The sequence below is a fragment of the Narcine bancroftii genome, chromosome 4 (genome assembly GCF_036971445.1).
Source record: "Narcine bancroftii isolate sNarBan1 chromosome 4, sNarBan1.hap1, whole genome shotgun sequence".
Classification (NCBI taxonomy): Eukaryota; Metazoa; Chordata; class Chondrichthyes; order Torpediniformes; family Narcinidae; genus Narcine; species Narcine bancroftii.
The window spans coordinates 240,823,034-240,841,403 of NC_091472.1; the positions used below are offsets into that span (position 1 = coordinate 240,823,034).

General features: G+C 40.3%; 1 protein-coding gene and 1 long non-coding RNA gene across 6 annotated transcripts in view; one reads left to right on the top strand and one right to left on the bottom strand.

Moving 5' to 3' along the window:
• Positions 1-18,370, top strand: part of LOC138761771 (diacylglycerol kinase beta) — a 618,073-nt gene that overhangs the window by 415,459 nt on the left and 184,244 nt on the right. Inside the window, exons 20-21 of one of the 5 annotated variants that reach the window (XM_069934483.1) lie at positions 2,848-2,918; positions 7,663-7,912. The exons of the other annotated variants lie outside the window; for them this stretch is intronic. Coding sequence (XP_069790584.1) covers positions 2,848-2,918; positions 7,663-7,774 — 183 coding nt within the window. The 3' untranslated portion in view covers positions 7,775-7,912. Of the gene's footprint in view, positions 1-2,847; positions 2,919-7,662; positions 7,913-18,370 lie in introns of those variants that run through there. 5 annotated transcript variants of the gene reach the window in all.
• The window catches only part of LOC138761772 (uncharacterized), a 49,495-nt gene continuing 45,614 nt past the window's right edge, over positions 14,490-18,370 (bottom strand). Inside the window, exon 4 of the long non-coding RNA XR_011356499.1 lies at positions 14,490-14,759. This is a non-coding gene — a long non-coding RNA (uncharacterized lncRNA). The remainder of the gene's footprint in view (positions 14,760-18,370) is intronic.

Below are 18,370 nucleotides of genomic sequence, written 5' to 3' on the forward strand. Positions count from 1 at the left end.
GTTATTTGTATATATTGTAAACATGAATTGAATAACAGCCCCCAGACACCATTCAGGCAATCCCCGGAGCATCTACCCCACTCAGATCCTCAGATTATGATAATAATCAGAATCAGGATTTATTGTCATGAACAAGTCATGAAATTTGGTGTTTTGCCACAGCATCATAGGGCAAACATACATATTAAAACCTTAATAATCCATGAATGGGCCCCACATCTTATCAAATTCAGATTTTGCATCTAATATTACATCCAATTTTTTTTCCAAACTTAAATAGGACATGATATCATGTAACCATTGAATATGAGTGGGTGAAACAATGTCTTTCCACTACATTAAAATTGCTCGTCTAGCTATCAACGAAGCAAAATCTAAGATTCTCTTCTAGATTGAGGATAGAGATATATCCTCTTCTAGAGAAAAACCAAATAAAGCAATCAAAGGACATGGCTCTCATTTAGTCTTAAGAATCTTTGATAAAGTTGGGAAAATATCTTGCCAAAAATGTTCTAAATTTGGACAATCCCAAAACATATGAATAAATGAAGCTTCAAAAACTTTTATACATTTTAAGCATTTTTGTACTTCTCAAGTACCTCATTTGCTCCATTGCCTATACCTGCTGTTCATCTTTCTTCTTCTGAACCAGATCTCCAATAACCCTTGAAAACCCTATGCCTGCTAGCCTTGCCTTTAATCCTAACAGAAACATACAAACTCTGTACTCTCAAAATTTCACCTTCAGAAGGTCTTCCACTTACCTCGTACATCCTTGTCCAAAAACAAATTATCCAAATCCACACATTCTAGATTCTTTCTCATTTTCTCAAAATTAGTCTTTCTCCAATTTAGAATCTCAACCCAAGGCCCAGACTGATCCTTCTCCATAATTGACTTGAAACTAATGGCATTATGATTATTGGACACAAAATGTTCCCTAAAAGGAGATCCAGTATTGTGCACTCTCTAGTTGTGAAATATCTTTGTTTAACTCTATTGCCATTTTCATGAAACAATGTGTCCATACTTCTAGATATCTCTGCAAACAATATTCTCCAGGCCCCTACCATTTACAGTGCAAGTCTTGGTTTAACAAACCAAAGTACAACATCTTGCATTTGTCCAAGTTAAATTCTTTTTGCTATTCCTTTGCCCATTTCCCCAATTTGTCTTGATCCTGTTGTAATCTCAGATAACCTTCTTCATTGTCCACTGTTTCACTAATTTTGGTATCATCTGCAGACTTACTAACCATGCAAACCACCTTGTCATCAAGTCATATTAGTACGCCACTGCACACAGGCCTCTAATCTGAATAAGAACCTTCCACTACCACCCTCTTGCTCCTACCATTAATTATCCAGCTCACCTGGATCCTGTGTAGTCTGACCTTCTGGACTAGCCTACCATACCGAACCTTGTCCACATTGAATGGCATTAACATCAATTTCTCTGGTTTCTGCTAATCTACTCCCTGTTCTCCCTCTCTTTTCCATCCATTTGCCATTCCTCCAGCTCTTCTCCCTCCTTCCCTCTCCATTCACAGAGCCATCCCTGTTTGCTGATATGTCCTCCCTCTCTTATCCACCTATTACCTCCTGCCAGTGGAACTGTGCTCCCCCTCCCCAAATCATTTTGATTGGGTGTCAGCCTGCATTTTTCTCATACCTTGATTAAGGGCTCAAGCCTGAAACAACAGTTGTTACTGAAATATATTGCTTGAGAAAAATTATCATTGCTCCATCTCCTTTGGAGTTATGAAACTGAGCACATAATGAGTCAATTAGGTACGAATAAAACAGTGGTTTTCAAACTTTTTCTTTCCATCCATGTACCACCTTAAGCAATCCCTTACTAATCACAGAGCATCTATGGCATAGGGAATACTTAGAGTGGTATGTGAGTGGAAAGAAAAAAGGTTGAGAACCACTGATTTACTGCCTGCCCTCGTCAATCATTTTGGATAGCACTTGAAAAAACTGGATCAAATTCACGAGGGACAATTTCTATGCACAAAGTTATGCTGACTACTTCCAATCAATCTTTGCCGTTAGAAATTTTTGCCGACCATGTCTTTTAGAATCCCTCATATAATTTACCCACAAATGACATTAAGCTCCCCAGCTTAATTAAATTTAAATTAGACGTACAGCCCACAAGCCAGTGCCACCCAAATACACTAATCAACCTACAATACCCATACATTTTGTCTTTGCAGTCTTCTTAAGTAAAGGCATAACATTAACCCTCCCCCAGTCTTCCTTTTGCTTCCTTTTGTGCTACATATGATGCTGTTTGTCTTTGAATCAGCCAAATGAATCCATGGACTTGTCAGTTTTGCAGCTAAGACATTGAAAATTGGAAATTTGACACATATGTTAAGGTTTGGCAACCCTAACTGCAACACCTTGGTACACAGATATATTTTTACCCCTTCTGAATAAAGAAAATGCAACAATGAGTGCCAGTAGTGAAATGATTGTGATCAATGAAGTGGGTCGTGGTGCAGATGACGAGCTCTTGAATTTTGTCCCTTATCTTCTTTGTTTTAGGTTTCTTTGGGTTTTTCTTAAGTTCGCTTAAGGATTTGTGACTTTACTGATTTTTGGTTCTTTGTATTTGTTTAATATACATAATATTTTCTTTGTTGTATTAGGGTATGGGAGAAAAGGGAGAGGGGTAAGAGAAAAATAGACTCTGCATGTTATATACTATTGTTGAAAGAGATTTTGTTATTTGTTTAGATTTGTGTGAGTCTTTGAAAATGAAAAATAAAATATTTTAAAAATTAAACATTTTTTTTACATTTAGGTATGTCTCAAACTGTTCTATTATTTTTTCCAGTTTCATTTTGTCTCCTTCAGCAGCAAATGTGAAGCTATTATACACTTCCAGGGCTTCATCACCCACAACATGTAAGAAAATTAACGCTTTCACTTTATTCACTTTTCTCGTCAGCTCCGACTGCCACTCAGTACAATCTAAGATGTTATTTGAATCTGTTCCAATTTTCAGCCACATCACCTATCAACTGAAGTTTTGCTGGTGGATGTAATCCTTCCATTTTTCCACTTTGTTAGCTTCTCTTCACTGATTAATGGCTGACATCAGATTTTCATTTTAAATTATTTCCTTTTATTTTCCTTCAACCCATTTCTGACACCATGTTTCAACTTGTATTCATATGGGTGTGTTCCTAGACAACACATGGATAAAGGAAAAGGTTCTTTCCTTTAAAGTTGTAAACAGCACCACGAGGCATGCCATGAGGCTGCAAGTCTCCATTATAGATCTAACATAATGCTTCTTCCTCTGTGTCAGACCCTGCTAGCAGCCAAGTATAATCAAATGGGAGCTATAATCCTCAAGGCACTGGTTAGTTGCATTGCAACCATGATTACTATCATTGCAGGTTGCAGAGCAGAGTGGCAGTACTGATTAAGGCACATTTCATGAATGATAAGCAATTTCGAAGTGTGACATCATTATGGCACAGGGATGGAAAAGGCTGTCTGACTCCTGACTGAATCTAGCATCCATATTGCTGACAAATGTTCAGTCACTAGAGAATAAAATTGACGACCTGAGGGCAAGACTGCTTTATCAGAGGCAGGTGAGACAAATGTCAGTTGTTTGCTGCAACGAGACCTGGCTAACGAAGAACACATCAGACACCGGCATCTGATCAGAGTGTTTCAATGTTCACAGACCAGATCGAAAGTCGGATTCTGGAAAAGCTGGAAGGATGGTGTGTGCTTTTCCATTAATACTGGTGGTGCAGACTTGGAGTTATGTTGACCTCCTGCTCTACTGCCTTAGACCAAATCTTGATTAATTGCAGATCCTTCTATCTACCCTGAGAGTTCTCATCAGTGATTCTCACTGGAGTTTATATCCCTCCCGATGTCAATTACAAACGTGCAATTGCGGAGCTGCATGATGTGGTCAGTAACCAAAAGGCAGTAAAGCCTGACACACATCTCAGAGACTTTAACCAGGCCTGTCTCAAGAAAACCCTGCACAACTACCACTAGCATGTAATTTGCTACACCTGAGGTCCCAGAACATTCAATCACTGCTACTTAAGGCAGTGAAAAGCTACTGTTCTTTCCCAAGATGAATTTTGTCAAGTCGGATCACCTGGCTATGCTCCTTCTGCCTTCATACAGTTAGAGCCTAAAAGGAGAGGCTCCAGAGATCAGGACAACTAGAAGGTGGTTGCAGCAGGCAAACCAGAAGAATGGTTACAGGACTTCCTGAAGTCAGTGGATTGGGTAGTATTCGAGGATTCATCTGAGGATCTGAATGATTACACCAGGGCCGTCACAAACTTTTCTCAGAATATGAGTGTGTCCGCAATAAAATGGTCCATGTTTTCCCCAACCAGAAGCCCTGGGTGAACAATGAAATCCAGAACCTGCTGAGAGCCAGATCACAGACATTTAAGTCTGCAGATCCAGAACGGTACAGAAGGAATACCTTTGACCTTCGGAAAGCCATCTCCTGTGTGAAGTGGAGTTTCTGGACAAAAGTGGAAACAAGTGATACCCACCAGCTGTGACAGCTTCTAAATGGCATAAGCTGCTACAAACCCAAATCCAGTGCAGTAGGAGACGACAAAGCTTCACTCTCAGATGAACTCAATGTCTTCTACACCAGATTCAACCATAACAACAAGAAAGAACCACCACTGTGGACCCCCATGTCCCCTGATGATCCTCTCCTATCTGTATCCAAGGATGATGTTCATTCTGCCTTCAGGAGAGTGAATCGAAGGAAAGTATCTGGACCAGACAGAGTACCCAACTGAGTCTTAAAAATCTGTGCTGACCCTCTTACCAATGTATTCAGAATCAGAATTCATCATCATGAAATTCAGTGTTTTGTGGCAGCATCATGTTTGTACCTTCATTTTATGCCATCTTACTACATCACTGGAAGAAAAAAATAATAATAGTGTACAAGAAGTGAAACAGTGTTTTTGGGTTCATAAAATTATTGATTATTCTGGAATCTGATGGCAGTGGGGAAGAAGCTGTCCTTGTGCTGCTGAGTACTCGTCTTTAGGCTGCTGTACCTTTTTTCCCAATAGTAGCAGAGTGAAGAGAGCATGGGCTGTGTGGTTGGGGTATTTGAAGATAGAAGTCGCTCTCTTAAGACACCCCCTCCTTTAGATGTCCTTGTTGGAGTGAAGTCTGGTGCCTGTGATGTCGCAGGCCAAGTTAACAACTGTCTGAAGTTTCTTCTTCTCTTGAGAGTTGGCATCTCAATACTAGACTGATGCAACCAATCAGAATCCTCCCCACAGTATGCCAATAGATGTATTCATGGATATTTTCAACATCTCCCTCCAGCAGGGCATGGTACCCACCTGTTTCAAACAGGTGTCTATTGTACAGGTGCCCAAGAAGAATGTGGTAACCTGCCTAAATGATCATCAACCAGTGTCACTTACATCAACAGTGACAAAATGCTTTGATAGGCTAGTGTTGAAGAATGCTGGCTCCAGTCTGAGCAGTGACTTGTGCACGTTCCAGTTTGTCTATTGTAGCAACAGGTCTACAGCAGATGCCATCTCACTGGCTCCACTCAACACCTGGAAATTCTGGACAGAAAAGATGCTCATCAGGATGCTCTTTTTTGACTACATTTTGGCATTTAATGCCATCATCCCCTCAAAACTGATAAGCAAACTCCAAGACCTGGGACTTAACACCCCACTGTGTAATTGGATCACGGATTTCCTCACATCCAGGCCACAATCAGTGATGATTGGTAAGAACCGCCACAATTTCCATCAATACTGGAGCACCACAGGGCTCGGTTCTTAGACCCTGCTCTATTCACTTTACACCTATGACTGTGTGGCTCGATATGACAGCAACACCATCTACAAGATCACAGATGATACTACGTTAGTGGGTTGTATAAAAAGGGGCAATGAGTCAGCATGCAGGAGGAGGATTGAAAACTTGGCTAAATGGTCCACCAACAACAACCTCACACTCAAAGTCACTAAAACCAAGGAGTTGATTGTTGACTTAAGATCAACAGATGTGTACAATCCAGTGACTATTGGGGAATCAGAGGAGAAAGGGTGATAAATTTTTGAGAGTCACTATCTCAGAGGATCTTTCCTGGACCCAACACCCGTGACATTGGAAACCCTGGGAAATTTCTACAGATGTGTGGTAAAAACTGTGCTGACCAGTTGGATCTCAGTCTGGTTTGGGGGCTTCAATGCCTCCAAGTAAAAAAGCCCTGCAAAAGGTAATGGATACTGCCCATGGCATCCTGGGTGAAACACTCCCCACCAAGGAGACCAGCAGCAATCATCAAGGATCCACACCACCCAATACATGCACTGTTCTAGTTGCTACCATCTGAAAAAATGTTCAGGTGCCCTAAGACTCGCACTGCCAAGTTCAGAAATAGCTGCTCCCCCTCCACTATCAGACTCAACAACAAACTCAATCAGGGACTTGTTTAAGGACTCTTACTTTTGCATTTCATTGATTTTTTTTTCTCTCTGTATTGCACAGTTAATTTGTTTACATTTTTTATTTGTTTGCATGTGTAAGTTGAGTCAATTTTTGCACTTCTGTTACGAGCCCAGAGGACCCCCAAACCCAGCAGCAATAGATATTCACCAAATGATTACTTAAACAAAAGTTGCTTTTAATTATCTTTAAACATGAAAACAGAATTACATTTTAACTTTTCACTATTAACTTAACTAACCTAACTTTACCTCCTTCCAATTTTAAGCACACGTGTATGTAATGTGTGTGTGTGTGTAAATTCAGAAAAGTTATTTGATTCACAGTCCAATCTCACTTCTCATTCCTCCAAGTTCACTGGTTGCAGCCAATTCTTATACTGTGCACAGAATTTAACATTTATAAAGTTCACCAGGCTTTGGTGCTTGAAAGGTAAATGGTTACCGCTCAGGAAGGTTCTTGTCGGTTTTCAGAGAGAGATTTGTTGTTCGCTGGACACCCATAGCTGATTCCTTTTTAATCAGCCACTTCAGTGACTTGCCGAAGAAACTTGCCCCATCAGGGTTCTCCAGATGATAACCTCTTTCTTTCAGGACATGACCAAGTTCCTTTTTGTTTCTCTTATTTCAAGTGAAACATTAGGCAGCCAGTCATCTCCTCTTGCATGAACCACAAGGGTTTTGACCAGGCTGAACCAAGCACTCATAACCCGTCTTCCAAATGAGGTTTTCCACAAGCTTACCAGCTTGTCCTGTTGCAGTCCCTGCTGCTGCTGCTGACTGTCGAACTGATCTCTCTCTCTCTCTCTCTCTCTCTCTCTCTCTCTCTCTCTCTCTCAGAGAGAAAGCCTGTTTGACTCTCTGCTTGCATAACCCGCCTAGAACAGCAAGTTCCACTTGAGACAATCTGTGGCTCTGACAAGTTCTTTTATCTGTTGCCTTTTTGTAAACAACAATCCACAAGTCTCTTGGGCACTCTCCAAAACTTTTGCAAAGGCTCTGGGCGCCGGACTGTAAAGCATGAGCAGAACTCTGGTATTTCAAATAAGATCTGTTTTGAAGTGTTTGTATGTGACCTAAACCTGCCCCAATTTATCTCCCAAAATCTTATCTATAATCTGTCACATTACCAATAAATGATCATTCTGTCTTGTCTGCAGGAAAAAGAATCTCAGAATTGTATATGATATCATATATGACGATAAATCTGGACCTGAGCAGACAAAGTTAACTCTGCATCTCCTCCACCATTTAGATGGAATAGTTCACTAAAGCTGGAGAATTCAATTTGAAAACTGATGAAAATGATTTAAAGGGTGTAACAGAAAGGTTGGATTCAGGAAGAGAAAAAGGGAACAAGTTTTAAAATAAACATTTTATATTTGCCATTTTAATACCTGAATAAATGAGAAGTGCATTTGTATGACTTAATTTTCAATGTCATTTATATTGTTTGGCAGTAACTGATATTGGCAGTATCATGTGATTAAAAGGATCTGAGTGCTGTTAATAATAAGACATCTTGTGATGAGTTTAGTAATATCCATTGTGAGAATACAGTTGTTAGATTATCCAGTGCATTTTCTCTCTGAGCCATACAGCAATACCCTTTTGGAAAACAATACAATTCAGGCAGCAAGTTTTGGGAAGTGACATGAATTCATGCATTTACACCTCACTTTAATTTCCTGTACTATTTACACATTGACTGCCATCAGAATCACCATTATTGTGGCAGGAAAATCTGGCCCATTTTTATACCCAGTGGTGACACAGGCAAAATGAAATTGTCAAAGATGGCACATGTGTGGGAGTGGGAACGGGGGTGTATTTATGAGTCACTCAACTAATTTCTCTAAATTTTAGATTAATATTGTATCATGCATTTATAGTTCCCCAGAGAAATACTGGGGGCTCTACTCAAGATAGAAAATTATTATGCAACAAAATGATTCATCTGAGTTAGTATTGTACCAGATCCAAAACTGCAAGCAGTAAGATTTTGTTTGATTAACTGAATCATGATTTCATCTTGAAGCACAATGAGAAGTTTAAAATGTAAGGAAAATGGATCAACTTCCACAATAAACATTCCCGTCCAGTGATTCTACCAGTGGATTTTCTTCTGCCTCTATGGATTGGTTACTAAATCTTGATGCTTTATTTTGCATTCTTCAGTTTCTCAGCTCTCTAAATTCTCATTTCTTTCTCTCTGCTACCTCATGGCTCATCTTTCCTGGCATATGATAGGTAAGCAGAGTTAACAGTTTCAGGTTGAAAACCCTTCATCAGAACTGGTAAGGAGGAAAAGCAAGTTTGCTTGAAGTTGCAGAGGAAATTGTTTGGCATGGAGATCTCTGGGGAAGCCTTATCTTCCCACCATAATGTTAGCCTCAGGTTTCATTGGAACTGGCAGTGTTAAATGTTTGGGGTGGAGATGAGTTTAGGGGGGGCAGATTGGAGAGTGAGGCAAAAGAAGGGAGATGAATTCTGAAGACAAAGCCTGTTAGATAATCTAGGATAATTAGGGTGAATTGGGAGAAATATGAGAAATGGGTGTTGAACAGTAGTTCAAAGCAGTATTCATCAAAATCATGTTCCTCTTTGTAAAGAAGCTGTTTTCACACAAGTACCTCTGAGGGAGTACAGCTTCTTCCCTACTTACAATAGTCTGACTTAGCATTTTTTAAAGTTACAATGGTAACGTCATTTACTTTTGTGTACAAATAGTCCCCGACTTGCGATCGTAATTGGGACCGACTGATCATAACTCTGCTTAGAGGCTTAACAAGGTCCTAAAATAATTTTTTAAAAAAAGATTTTCAACAATTGACCCTTTAATGAAGAATGTCAATATATGAACAATACAGTACTTTTAATAAAGATACTCAACATATGAACTTCTAGTAAATAATAGTCATTGAATTCTGGCGTTGGGCTGCAGCAGGGAGCAGAGACTTCAGGCTGCCGCAGGGAACAGGGACTGTCAGCTGTCAGATTACTAAAAATTAATTTGTGTTTTAATTTCAACTGTAACTGCAACCATTTATTGAAACCCTGTCTTAGTGCAACCCTGCTTTTTTTCTCGATGCGATTTTAATGGGATTCCAATGTATACAGTATTTTTAATACAAAATATGTGCTTGTACAATAATTTTAATAAATATTTTTTATTTTGGTTGTATATGTGGGTGGACTAACTCACGTTGGTAGGAAGTCAAGGACTACTTGCAATACATTAAAATAAGGTAATTGCAAGTATCGTTAATTTTTCCTCTAAGGTGAATTCTTTGTAGCCTCCTTGGTAAATCACTTTTTGTTCAATCAAAAAGCTTGCAGGGACTGAGTGGGGCAGTAGGATCAGTGTGGGACTGATACAGTGCTGTCAGGGAAGAGCCGAGCATTTGGATCAGTGTTGGGAATGAAAAATTGCTGTAGGAAGAGAGCAGGACAGTGGATGAGTCTAGGGAGAGTGCAGGACAATGGGATCAGTGTAGGGACTGATGCAGTGCTGGCGGTGGAGAGCTGGGCAGTGGAATCGGTGATGGGAATGATAATGGCTGTGGGGAGAGACTGGGGCAGCACTTCATTGCTGTACAAGGTAACCTTTATTATTTTTCGATGTATGATGGGTTTTCTGGAACATAACTCTATCGTAAATTTGAGGAGTACTTGAATTATCATTGCACACATTAATTTCTCAGTCAGTATTTCTTTGACATTGGCTATCATTCCTGCCCATCCCTCTGTCTATTTCTGCCTTTTTGCACATTCCACTAAACATGTTTCTTTCTCCCAGTGACTGCTCCACATTCCTGTGCCTTATCAGTCATCTGCCAGCCTCAGTAAATATGCTCGTTTCCCTTCCATGTCAAGTTCTCTTCAACTGACACTATGTTAACTTGCGGAATTTCAAGCGTTCAATATTACATTCTTGTTTCGTGCTTTCCTCCTCCCTACCTTTGCAGCTACCTCCAGCTCCAAATACCTTTTCTCCAAACCTCTGAATCTGGACTTGTGTGCATCTCCCTCCTCTAACACCATGGCTGGTAACAGCAATTTCCAGGTCAGGATCCATGAGGGAATTACCTTTGTAACCTCCTCAAATTTTCACATAGGCATTTTTCTTTCCTTGAAATCCACTCCTTTGGCCAGCTGTTTTTGTGGCCGCCACTCTTTACAACCCCTTCATGGAATCGCAATCTTGATTTTATTAATTTTTCTGGTAAACCTCCAGAATGTATTTTCCCATTAAGATGATATGTAAATGAAAATTGTTGCTTCCCTCCCTCCTTCCCCCCCCCCCCCCCCCTTGTGTATATAATAATGGATCCCATATCAAGTATAGCACTAACAATCAAGTGCTTTGGTAATTGACTGTTAGTGAAGAAAATACAACAATGTAGACACTGAGCCACAACCTTAGGCTCATGTAAGGTCTGTTGAATGTTGAAACCTGAATGGATTGTGTCCTTCTGGCAACACTTGTATAAGCAAAGTTCTTTGATGCAGCCAATCCATATGGTCTCCTTAACCTTCTTGTAACTTTCTGATCCGTAGTCTTCAGGATCTGCTCAAATTGTAGAGGGGGCAGTTTATTTCAAAATGGATTCACCTTGGCGCAGTTAACAGTGCTCAAGTTTGTGGTGGATCTCACTTTGTAGATGAATTTCTGATCACAGAGGGTGGAAAATAAGGCTGAGAATGGAATTGGGGAGAAGTCTGATCTACTGGGGAGCGGGGTGGCAGCGTGATAGGTTTTCTCATGAATTGTTAATCAAGAAAAATATAAAAGCATGAAATTGGCTCTCACCGAGTTCAAACTTTGCTTATAATTTCTCTTCAATCTGAAATTACTGAATAAAAACCCAAATGCTGTAGTGACATAATATAGAGAAGCCATCCTACTGTGATGTGATTGATTTTTTTTAACTGACCACTAAAGTGATATAACACTCCCTCACTAAAGAAAAGCAATCAGATGTTCAAGAATGCAGTCTCTACTTCACTATTAGGCCAAGACAAGTATGCTCTGCCATTAACAACCGCATGATGAGAAGTTGTGCATTTTCTTTCAAATAGGTTTCTCTTGACAATATTAATAATGACTTTAGATCAATTGCCCATTCATCTAAAAAAAAAGTAAATGTTGATATTCATAAAGACAATTCATTGAACATGTTTACGCTGTGTACAGTTTATTTTCTGCACTACCAATTAGTGGTAATTCTGCCGCACCCACAGGAAAAAGGAAACTCAGGGTTGTATGTTAATGTCATGTTTGTATTCTGACAATAAATCTGAACTACCAAATCACAGTGATCAAAAAGGAGACTGGCTCATGTCCTCCATAGCTTAAAAAAGGGGGGAAGGGAAAGAGTAATCCAGTTGCCATCCAATGGTCTGTCTTTGGTATACGTGCTAACTGCAAGCGTACTTGGCAAGGGTCAAAGTACAGGATGGGAGCACTTAAATAGAAAAGTAGAGACTGTTGTCAAGAAGGTAGTTCTGTAGTATACGGATGTACAACTGACAGGGAAGAAACTGTGATCTCCCCTGAATCATGGCAATGAGAGCTGTGTGACAATTTGGGCAGGGAATGCAGGACACCGTGGCACTGCATGAGTGAATTCTATGAAGCCCAGTGTGCCATGCATGTGAGAGGTTTCCATGAAGAAGGTTCTGAGATGTGTGACCTTATTCCTTATTCCCTGCAAGACTTATCTGCGTGAATACTTCACTGACAGCTCGAGGGAAAGCCTGAGAATAATCAAAACTTCTGAGGAGAAGGGAAACGACACACCCCTTTTCTTTTTCACATTCCCACAGGAGAAGTAGTGAATGCTGCTCTTGTTCTCCTGAGAAGAAACCTGAACAGCAAAAAAGAGGTCAAACGTTCAGGATGTGCATGATCACCAAAGAAGAAAAGGAAATATTAAAGCAGACAACAGACAAGGGTAGAAATATCATCTGCCTGCCATGCTTCTTGATGGTGAGGGGTTACAGTTATATTGGTGTCCAGAGACTATTACGAGTTTCACATAAAGCCACTACCGCCAAGCCATAGCCTGTTAAGACTGTAGGGAAGAGGACTACCAGACACAAGACTGCCAGGAGTGGTGGACAGAAGTCTACCAGACACTTTATTACCAGGAGTGGAGGGCAGAGAGCTGCCAGACACCAGGAGGGCAAATGCTGCAATTATGTGAGGAGATGTTCCCTGCCACAAAATCTTCCCAAGCCACTGGCAACAGAACGAGAAAAGAAATGGGAACAGAGAGCAGCCATCACAGCCAGTGCATGGAGTTTTCATCTCCACCATGGCCCCAGATGATAAGGACCACCTCAAGGAAGGGAGAAAAAAAGAAGATAGACGAAGAGGATACCCTGAAAGAGGAAAAGTATGAATCCCAAACTGGGAACATTGAGCCCAAGACAGAGCCAGAGGGCATAATGAAAGCAACTCAGAGTATGGGGTGGACCAGATCACATGGGAGGGATCAGAATGGTCATAAATCCAGAGATGCCCTTCAAGGAGTTGTGGGCAGTTAAGCAAAGGGGGACTACTCCGCTACTGAGGGTCCACTGAGAATCAACAGAATCAGCAAAAGAAACAACATATCGTGGTAGGAGAAAAGGGGTACATTGCCACCAATCACACTCGTGTACAGGATGGAGAGGTGTGTATTTTTTTTGGTCAGTCGAGCAACAGAAGGCACTTAATAGAATGTGACAGAGAGGGAAGGTACAGATGTCTACAGCATAATCCTACTCATTGATTGGGTAATATAAAGTTTCCCATTCAGGTTAGACAAGGCTAACCTCTCTCTTCTGTTTGTGTACCTTCGTAGGACCGTCAAGAAGGATATTGCCACAGAGTATGATCGATGTTCCTCGAGAGCTTGTGTCTAATGTCATTTCACAGATTGATGAGCATCTGTATTCATTTCAAGCAGATTCTTTATCTGAAGATGTAAAGAATATAGTTGGGAATAGTCAGGATGTGAGTGGAATGTCTAGCTACGGTGAAACAAGGGCTAGGGTTGTGGGGAGAATCCTGCTTGCTGTGAGGAAGATACTGCAGTGCACAGAAACAGAGAGAGCAGGCTTCCAAACTGCCTTCTGGATAATCTGGTGATCTAAAATAGACCACATGAAGCTTCGGAGAATGTAATGAAACATTTCCTCAACATGACCCTCACACTGATGGCCATTTTCATTGTGACTTCCTCAAGCCATGCATAGACTGAATATGCAGCCGCCAAGTGTCGCAACGTCCTAAGGTTTTGTTGCAAATGTGGACCAAATAATGTTCAACGTTGTTGGATCATGCTATATGTTTGCCTTTCAGAAAAAAGTTTGCGCAGACGAACCCTTTGACCATGGGTCATTCAGGCAGTTGATTGCATGGGATATCCTTGGCACCCAACAGACAAAGAAGAATGTGAATCCTGGCGAATAGTACCTGAGCAGTTTGTCAAAGCCATTTGGCAGAATGCCTCCTCACCAGAACTGCAGAGAGTTGTAAATGCAGCTCAGGCCACCAGGCTTCCACCCTCCCCCTCTGTTGATTTTGCCTATAATTACAGCTGTCCCAGGAAAGCTGCTAACATTAAAGGACCCATCCCACCCTTGTCACACTCACTTCTCCTTCCACCCCCATTATTAGGCAATTCAAGGACAGTTTATTTCTTGTTATCAGATACCTAAATGGACCCTTCACTGGCCCTTGTACTGTTTTTAACTATTTTTCTCTGTGCCCTGCACTATGCTTTTGTACTTCTCTCAATATCCTGTCTATTTGATCGACAGCTTAAGGCTCCCCTGTCACTGCATAATGAAGGGCTAGAAGATGCTTTTAAAATAAACATGTACTTTTGGATTATTTGCTCAAGGATTGTTTGTGGAAGAAAATTGATGCAATATGGCTAGAACTGAGAATGAAAATATACTTGCAAATTTTGTGAATGAAGTACGCTCTAATTTTTGAAAAGAATTGGCAATGGATGAGGAGATCAGGCTGAGCTGCAGTATTCTGCTGAATGAATAATCTGTTAGCATTTACCCAAGGCATTGTAAAGGAGCCAGAGGCAAAAAAAAAACATGCCTGTGGAATTAAACCCAACAAGGAGTCATTATCATGAGAAGAGAAGTGAAGAACACTGGCAACAACAGCAGGAGGAGGAAACTGTTTCATTGCTGTGCGATCATCTTTGCAAAGTAGTTTTCTTGCTTCACATTCAGGAACCAGCTGCAACTGATGGAAAAAAATAAATACTTAAATCCCAGGTTTCCTTTGAATCTCAGTAGCATAAAGTATTTAAATTTCTACAGTAACAGTGAACTCTTTGTGCACACATTTGCTATTAGTAAGTCTTTCAATCTGTTTAATCCATTAAAAGCAGCCAATCAATATTCCACCTGCTATTTATGGTCCTATTTTCTACTAGAAAAACAATATAGGACCTGGATAACAGCCACGTAATGGACTGACAAATAACAGATCACAAGCTTGTGTGGCAGACAAAAATCCTGCTCGAACAAGGAAGCGACCAACACCTTTTCTAATTTTCAAGAATACTCTCATGAATACGCCATTGTGTGCATGAGTTGGCATGCTATAATCTTATTACAACTGTACAAGATGTTAGTGACCCCACAGTAGGAATATTTTGTGCAGTCCTGGTCATTACAACTGTCATTAAAGGGTGCGGAAAAGATTTATGAGGATGTTACAGGGATTGGAGGGCTTGAATAGATGACAACCTTCTTTCTGGGCCACAGGAAGGTGAAGGAAGGAATTACAGAGATTTATAAAATCATGGGGGGGGGGGTATAGATAAGGTAAATAGTCATAGTCTTGAAATATAAAACTTGGGGACGTAGATGCAAGGTGAGAGGGGAAAGATTTGAAAGGGACCTCAAGTTCTGCAGCAACTTTTCCACACAATGAGCTGCCAGAGGTAATGATGAAGGCAGGTACAATTATGATATTTAAAAGGCATTTAGACAGGAACATGGATAGCAAAAATCTAGAGGAATCTGGCCAAGCACAGGGAAATAGGACTAACTTTGATTGACGGTATGACAAATTGGGTCACAAGGCCTGTTATGTGCTTTATTGCATCTACACTCACCATTGTGTCTAATTATTTGAATTCCCTTGTGGATGATTCCAGCAGCAAGAATTTCTGAAGCTGCAACTTTATTCTGAGGATGGACTTAAATTGCATTTAACTAACAAATGGGGAAAGAGGGTTTATTTAATCTCCTTTGGGACATTGGTGTCCCTTGATGTTTGCTTGGAGGACTTGACTGGGCTGAGAATTTGCTAACTACATTGATCAGTCCAGTGTGCTTTGTTCTGCTACAATGCAGCAATTTGATACAAAGTAGGTGCCTTTCAAGTCAATCTTGTTGCACATAGGCCAGAAAAGATGGTAGATTTCCTGCAACTGTGAGCCAGATTATACTAGCTTAAATGTAAAGTTATTAACCAGATTTTAAATAACATTTTTGAATTCTGGTATCTGAATTTGTAGTCAATGCATCTGGATTACTAGTCCAGTAATTAAACCATTGCAGCACCACAAATGCAATGCAGTGAGACCAATACAGTTCAAGTCAGATTAGACAGTGTGGAAGTGAACTCAAGCCATCTATGAATGGCACGTAAAACCAAAGGTTATATTACTATCTTTAACTCCCCTCTGCCTGTCTATTTTTATAATACTGGTGGAATTTTGAATTTGATTTTGTCATTTTGCAAATTCCTTTAATTCCTTGTTAATGGTAAAAGGAAAGCTAGAGACAAAATTGGTCCCTTAGAAAATCAGAGCGGAAAACTGTGTGTGGAGCCTAGAGAAATGGGGGAGATATTGAACAGTTTCTTTTCTTCGGTATTCACTAAGGAGAAGGATATTGGGAGATGTGAGATAAAAAAAGCAAATTGGGTAAATATGGGGAATATAGAGATTACAAAAGATGTAGTTTTAGGGCTTTTGAAGAATATAAAGGTGGATAAGTCTCCGGGACCAGACGGGATCTTCCCCAGGACATTGAGAGAAGTGAAGGAGGAAATAGCAGAGGCTCTGGCGGTAATTTTCCAAATATCATTAGATATGGGGATAGTGCCGGAGGATTGGCGCATTGCGCATGTGGTTCCGTTATTTAAAAAGGGTTCAAGGAGGAAGCCTGGCAACTATCGGCCTGTAAGTTTGACGTCTGTGGTAGGTAAATTAATGGAGAAAATTCTTAGAGATAGTACTTATAAACATCTGGATAGACAGGGTCTGATCAGGAGCACTCAACATGGATTTGTGGGAGGAAGGTCATGTTTGACCAATCTGATTGAATTTTTTGAAGAGGTGACTAAGAATATGGATGAGGGTAGCGCAGTGGATGTTGTCTATATGGACTTCAGTAAGGCCTTCGATAAGGTACCACATGGAAGGTTAGTTAGGAAGGTTTAGTCTTTAGGTATAAATTTTGAGATAGTCAAATGGATTGAACATTGGCTGAAAGGGAGAGGCCAGAGAGTGGTAGTGGATAATTGTCTGTCAGGTTGGAGGCCGGTGACCAGTGGTTTGCCTCAAGGATCTGTATTGGGCCCATTGTTGTTCGTTATATACATTAATGATCTAGATGATGGGGTGGTGAATTGGATTAGTAAATATGCAGACGATACTAAGATAGGTGGAATAGTGGATGATGAAGAAGGTTTTCAAGAATTGCAGAGGGATTTGGGCTGCTTAGAAAAATGGGCTGAAAAATGGCAGATGGAATTTAATGCTGATAAGTGTGAGGTGCTTCATTTTGGTAAGAAGAATCAGAACAGGACATATGTGGTAAATGGGAGAGCATTGGTGAATACAAAAGAGCAGAAAGATTTAGGAGTAATGGTACATCGTTCCCTGAAGGTAGAAACTCACGTGAATAGGGTGGTGAAGAAGGCTTTTAGTATGCTGGTCTTTATCAATCATTGCATGGAATATAGGATTTGGGAGGTGATGTTGAGATTGTATAAGACGTTGGTGCGGCCTAATTTGGAGTTCTGTGTGCAGTTCTGGTTGCCTAATTATAGGAAGGATATAAACAGAGTGGAGAGAGTGCAGAGAAGGTTTACCAGAATGTTACCTGGGTTTAAGCATCTAGAGTATAGGGAGAGATTGGACAGATTAGGTCTTTATTCTTTGGAGCATAGAAGGTTGAGAGGGGATTTGATAGAAGTATTTAAGATTATGAAAGGGATAGACAGAGTGGATGTAGATAGACTATTTCCGTTAAGAGGAGGAAAGATTAAAACAAGAGGACACGAGTTAAGAATTAAGGGGCAGAGGTTTAGAGGTAACATGAGGGGGAACTTCTTTACTCAGAGAGTGGTAGCCGTGTGGAATGAGCTTCTGGGAGAAATAGTGGCGGCGGAGTCAATTGTATTATTTAAGAAAAGGTTGGACAGGTATATGGATGAGAAGAAGATGGAGGGTTATGGGCATTGTGCAGGGAGGTGGGACTAGAGAGGGGTGTTTGGTTCGGTGCGGACTAGAAGGGCCTAATGGCCTGTTTCCGTGCTGTAATTGTTATGTTATGTTAAGATGAATGTTTTTGTGATGCATTAACAAACTTAGATATTTTTGAAATATTACAAAATGCAGGCCTTATGGCTACATTGAAAAATGCAATTCAATTGAAATTGAATTCTTAAGATCTTCATCATTATAATCATGCTGTAAGATCGAAAGGTTGGTAAACATAGATCTGAATGCATGTGATATCTATCACATGACAGATGGGTTCATGCTTTTTTTTACAGAAACAGTCAAAAATGATCATTTTGCGATACCTTTTGTGCAATTTTGTTCTTGATTA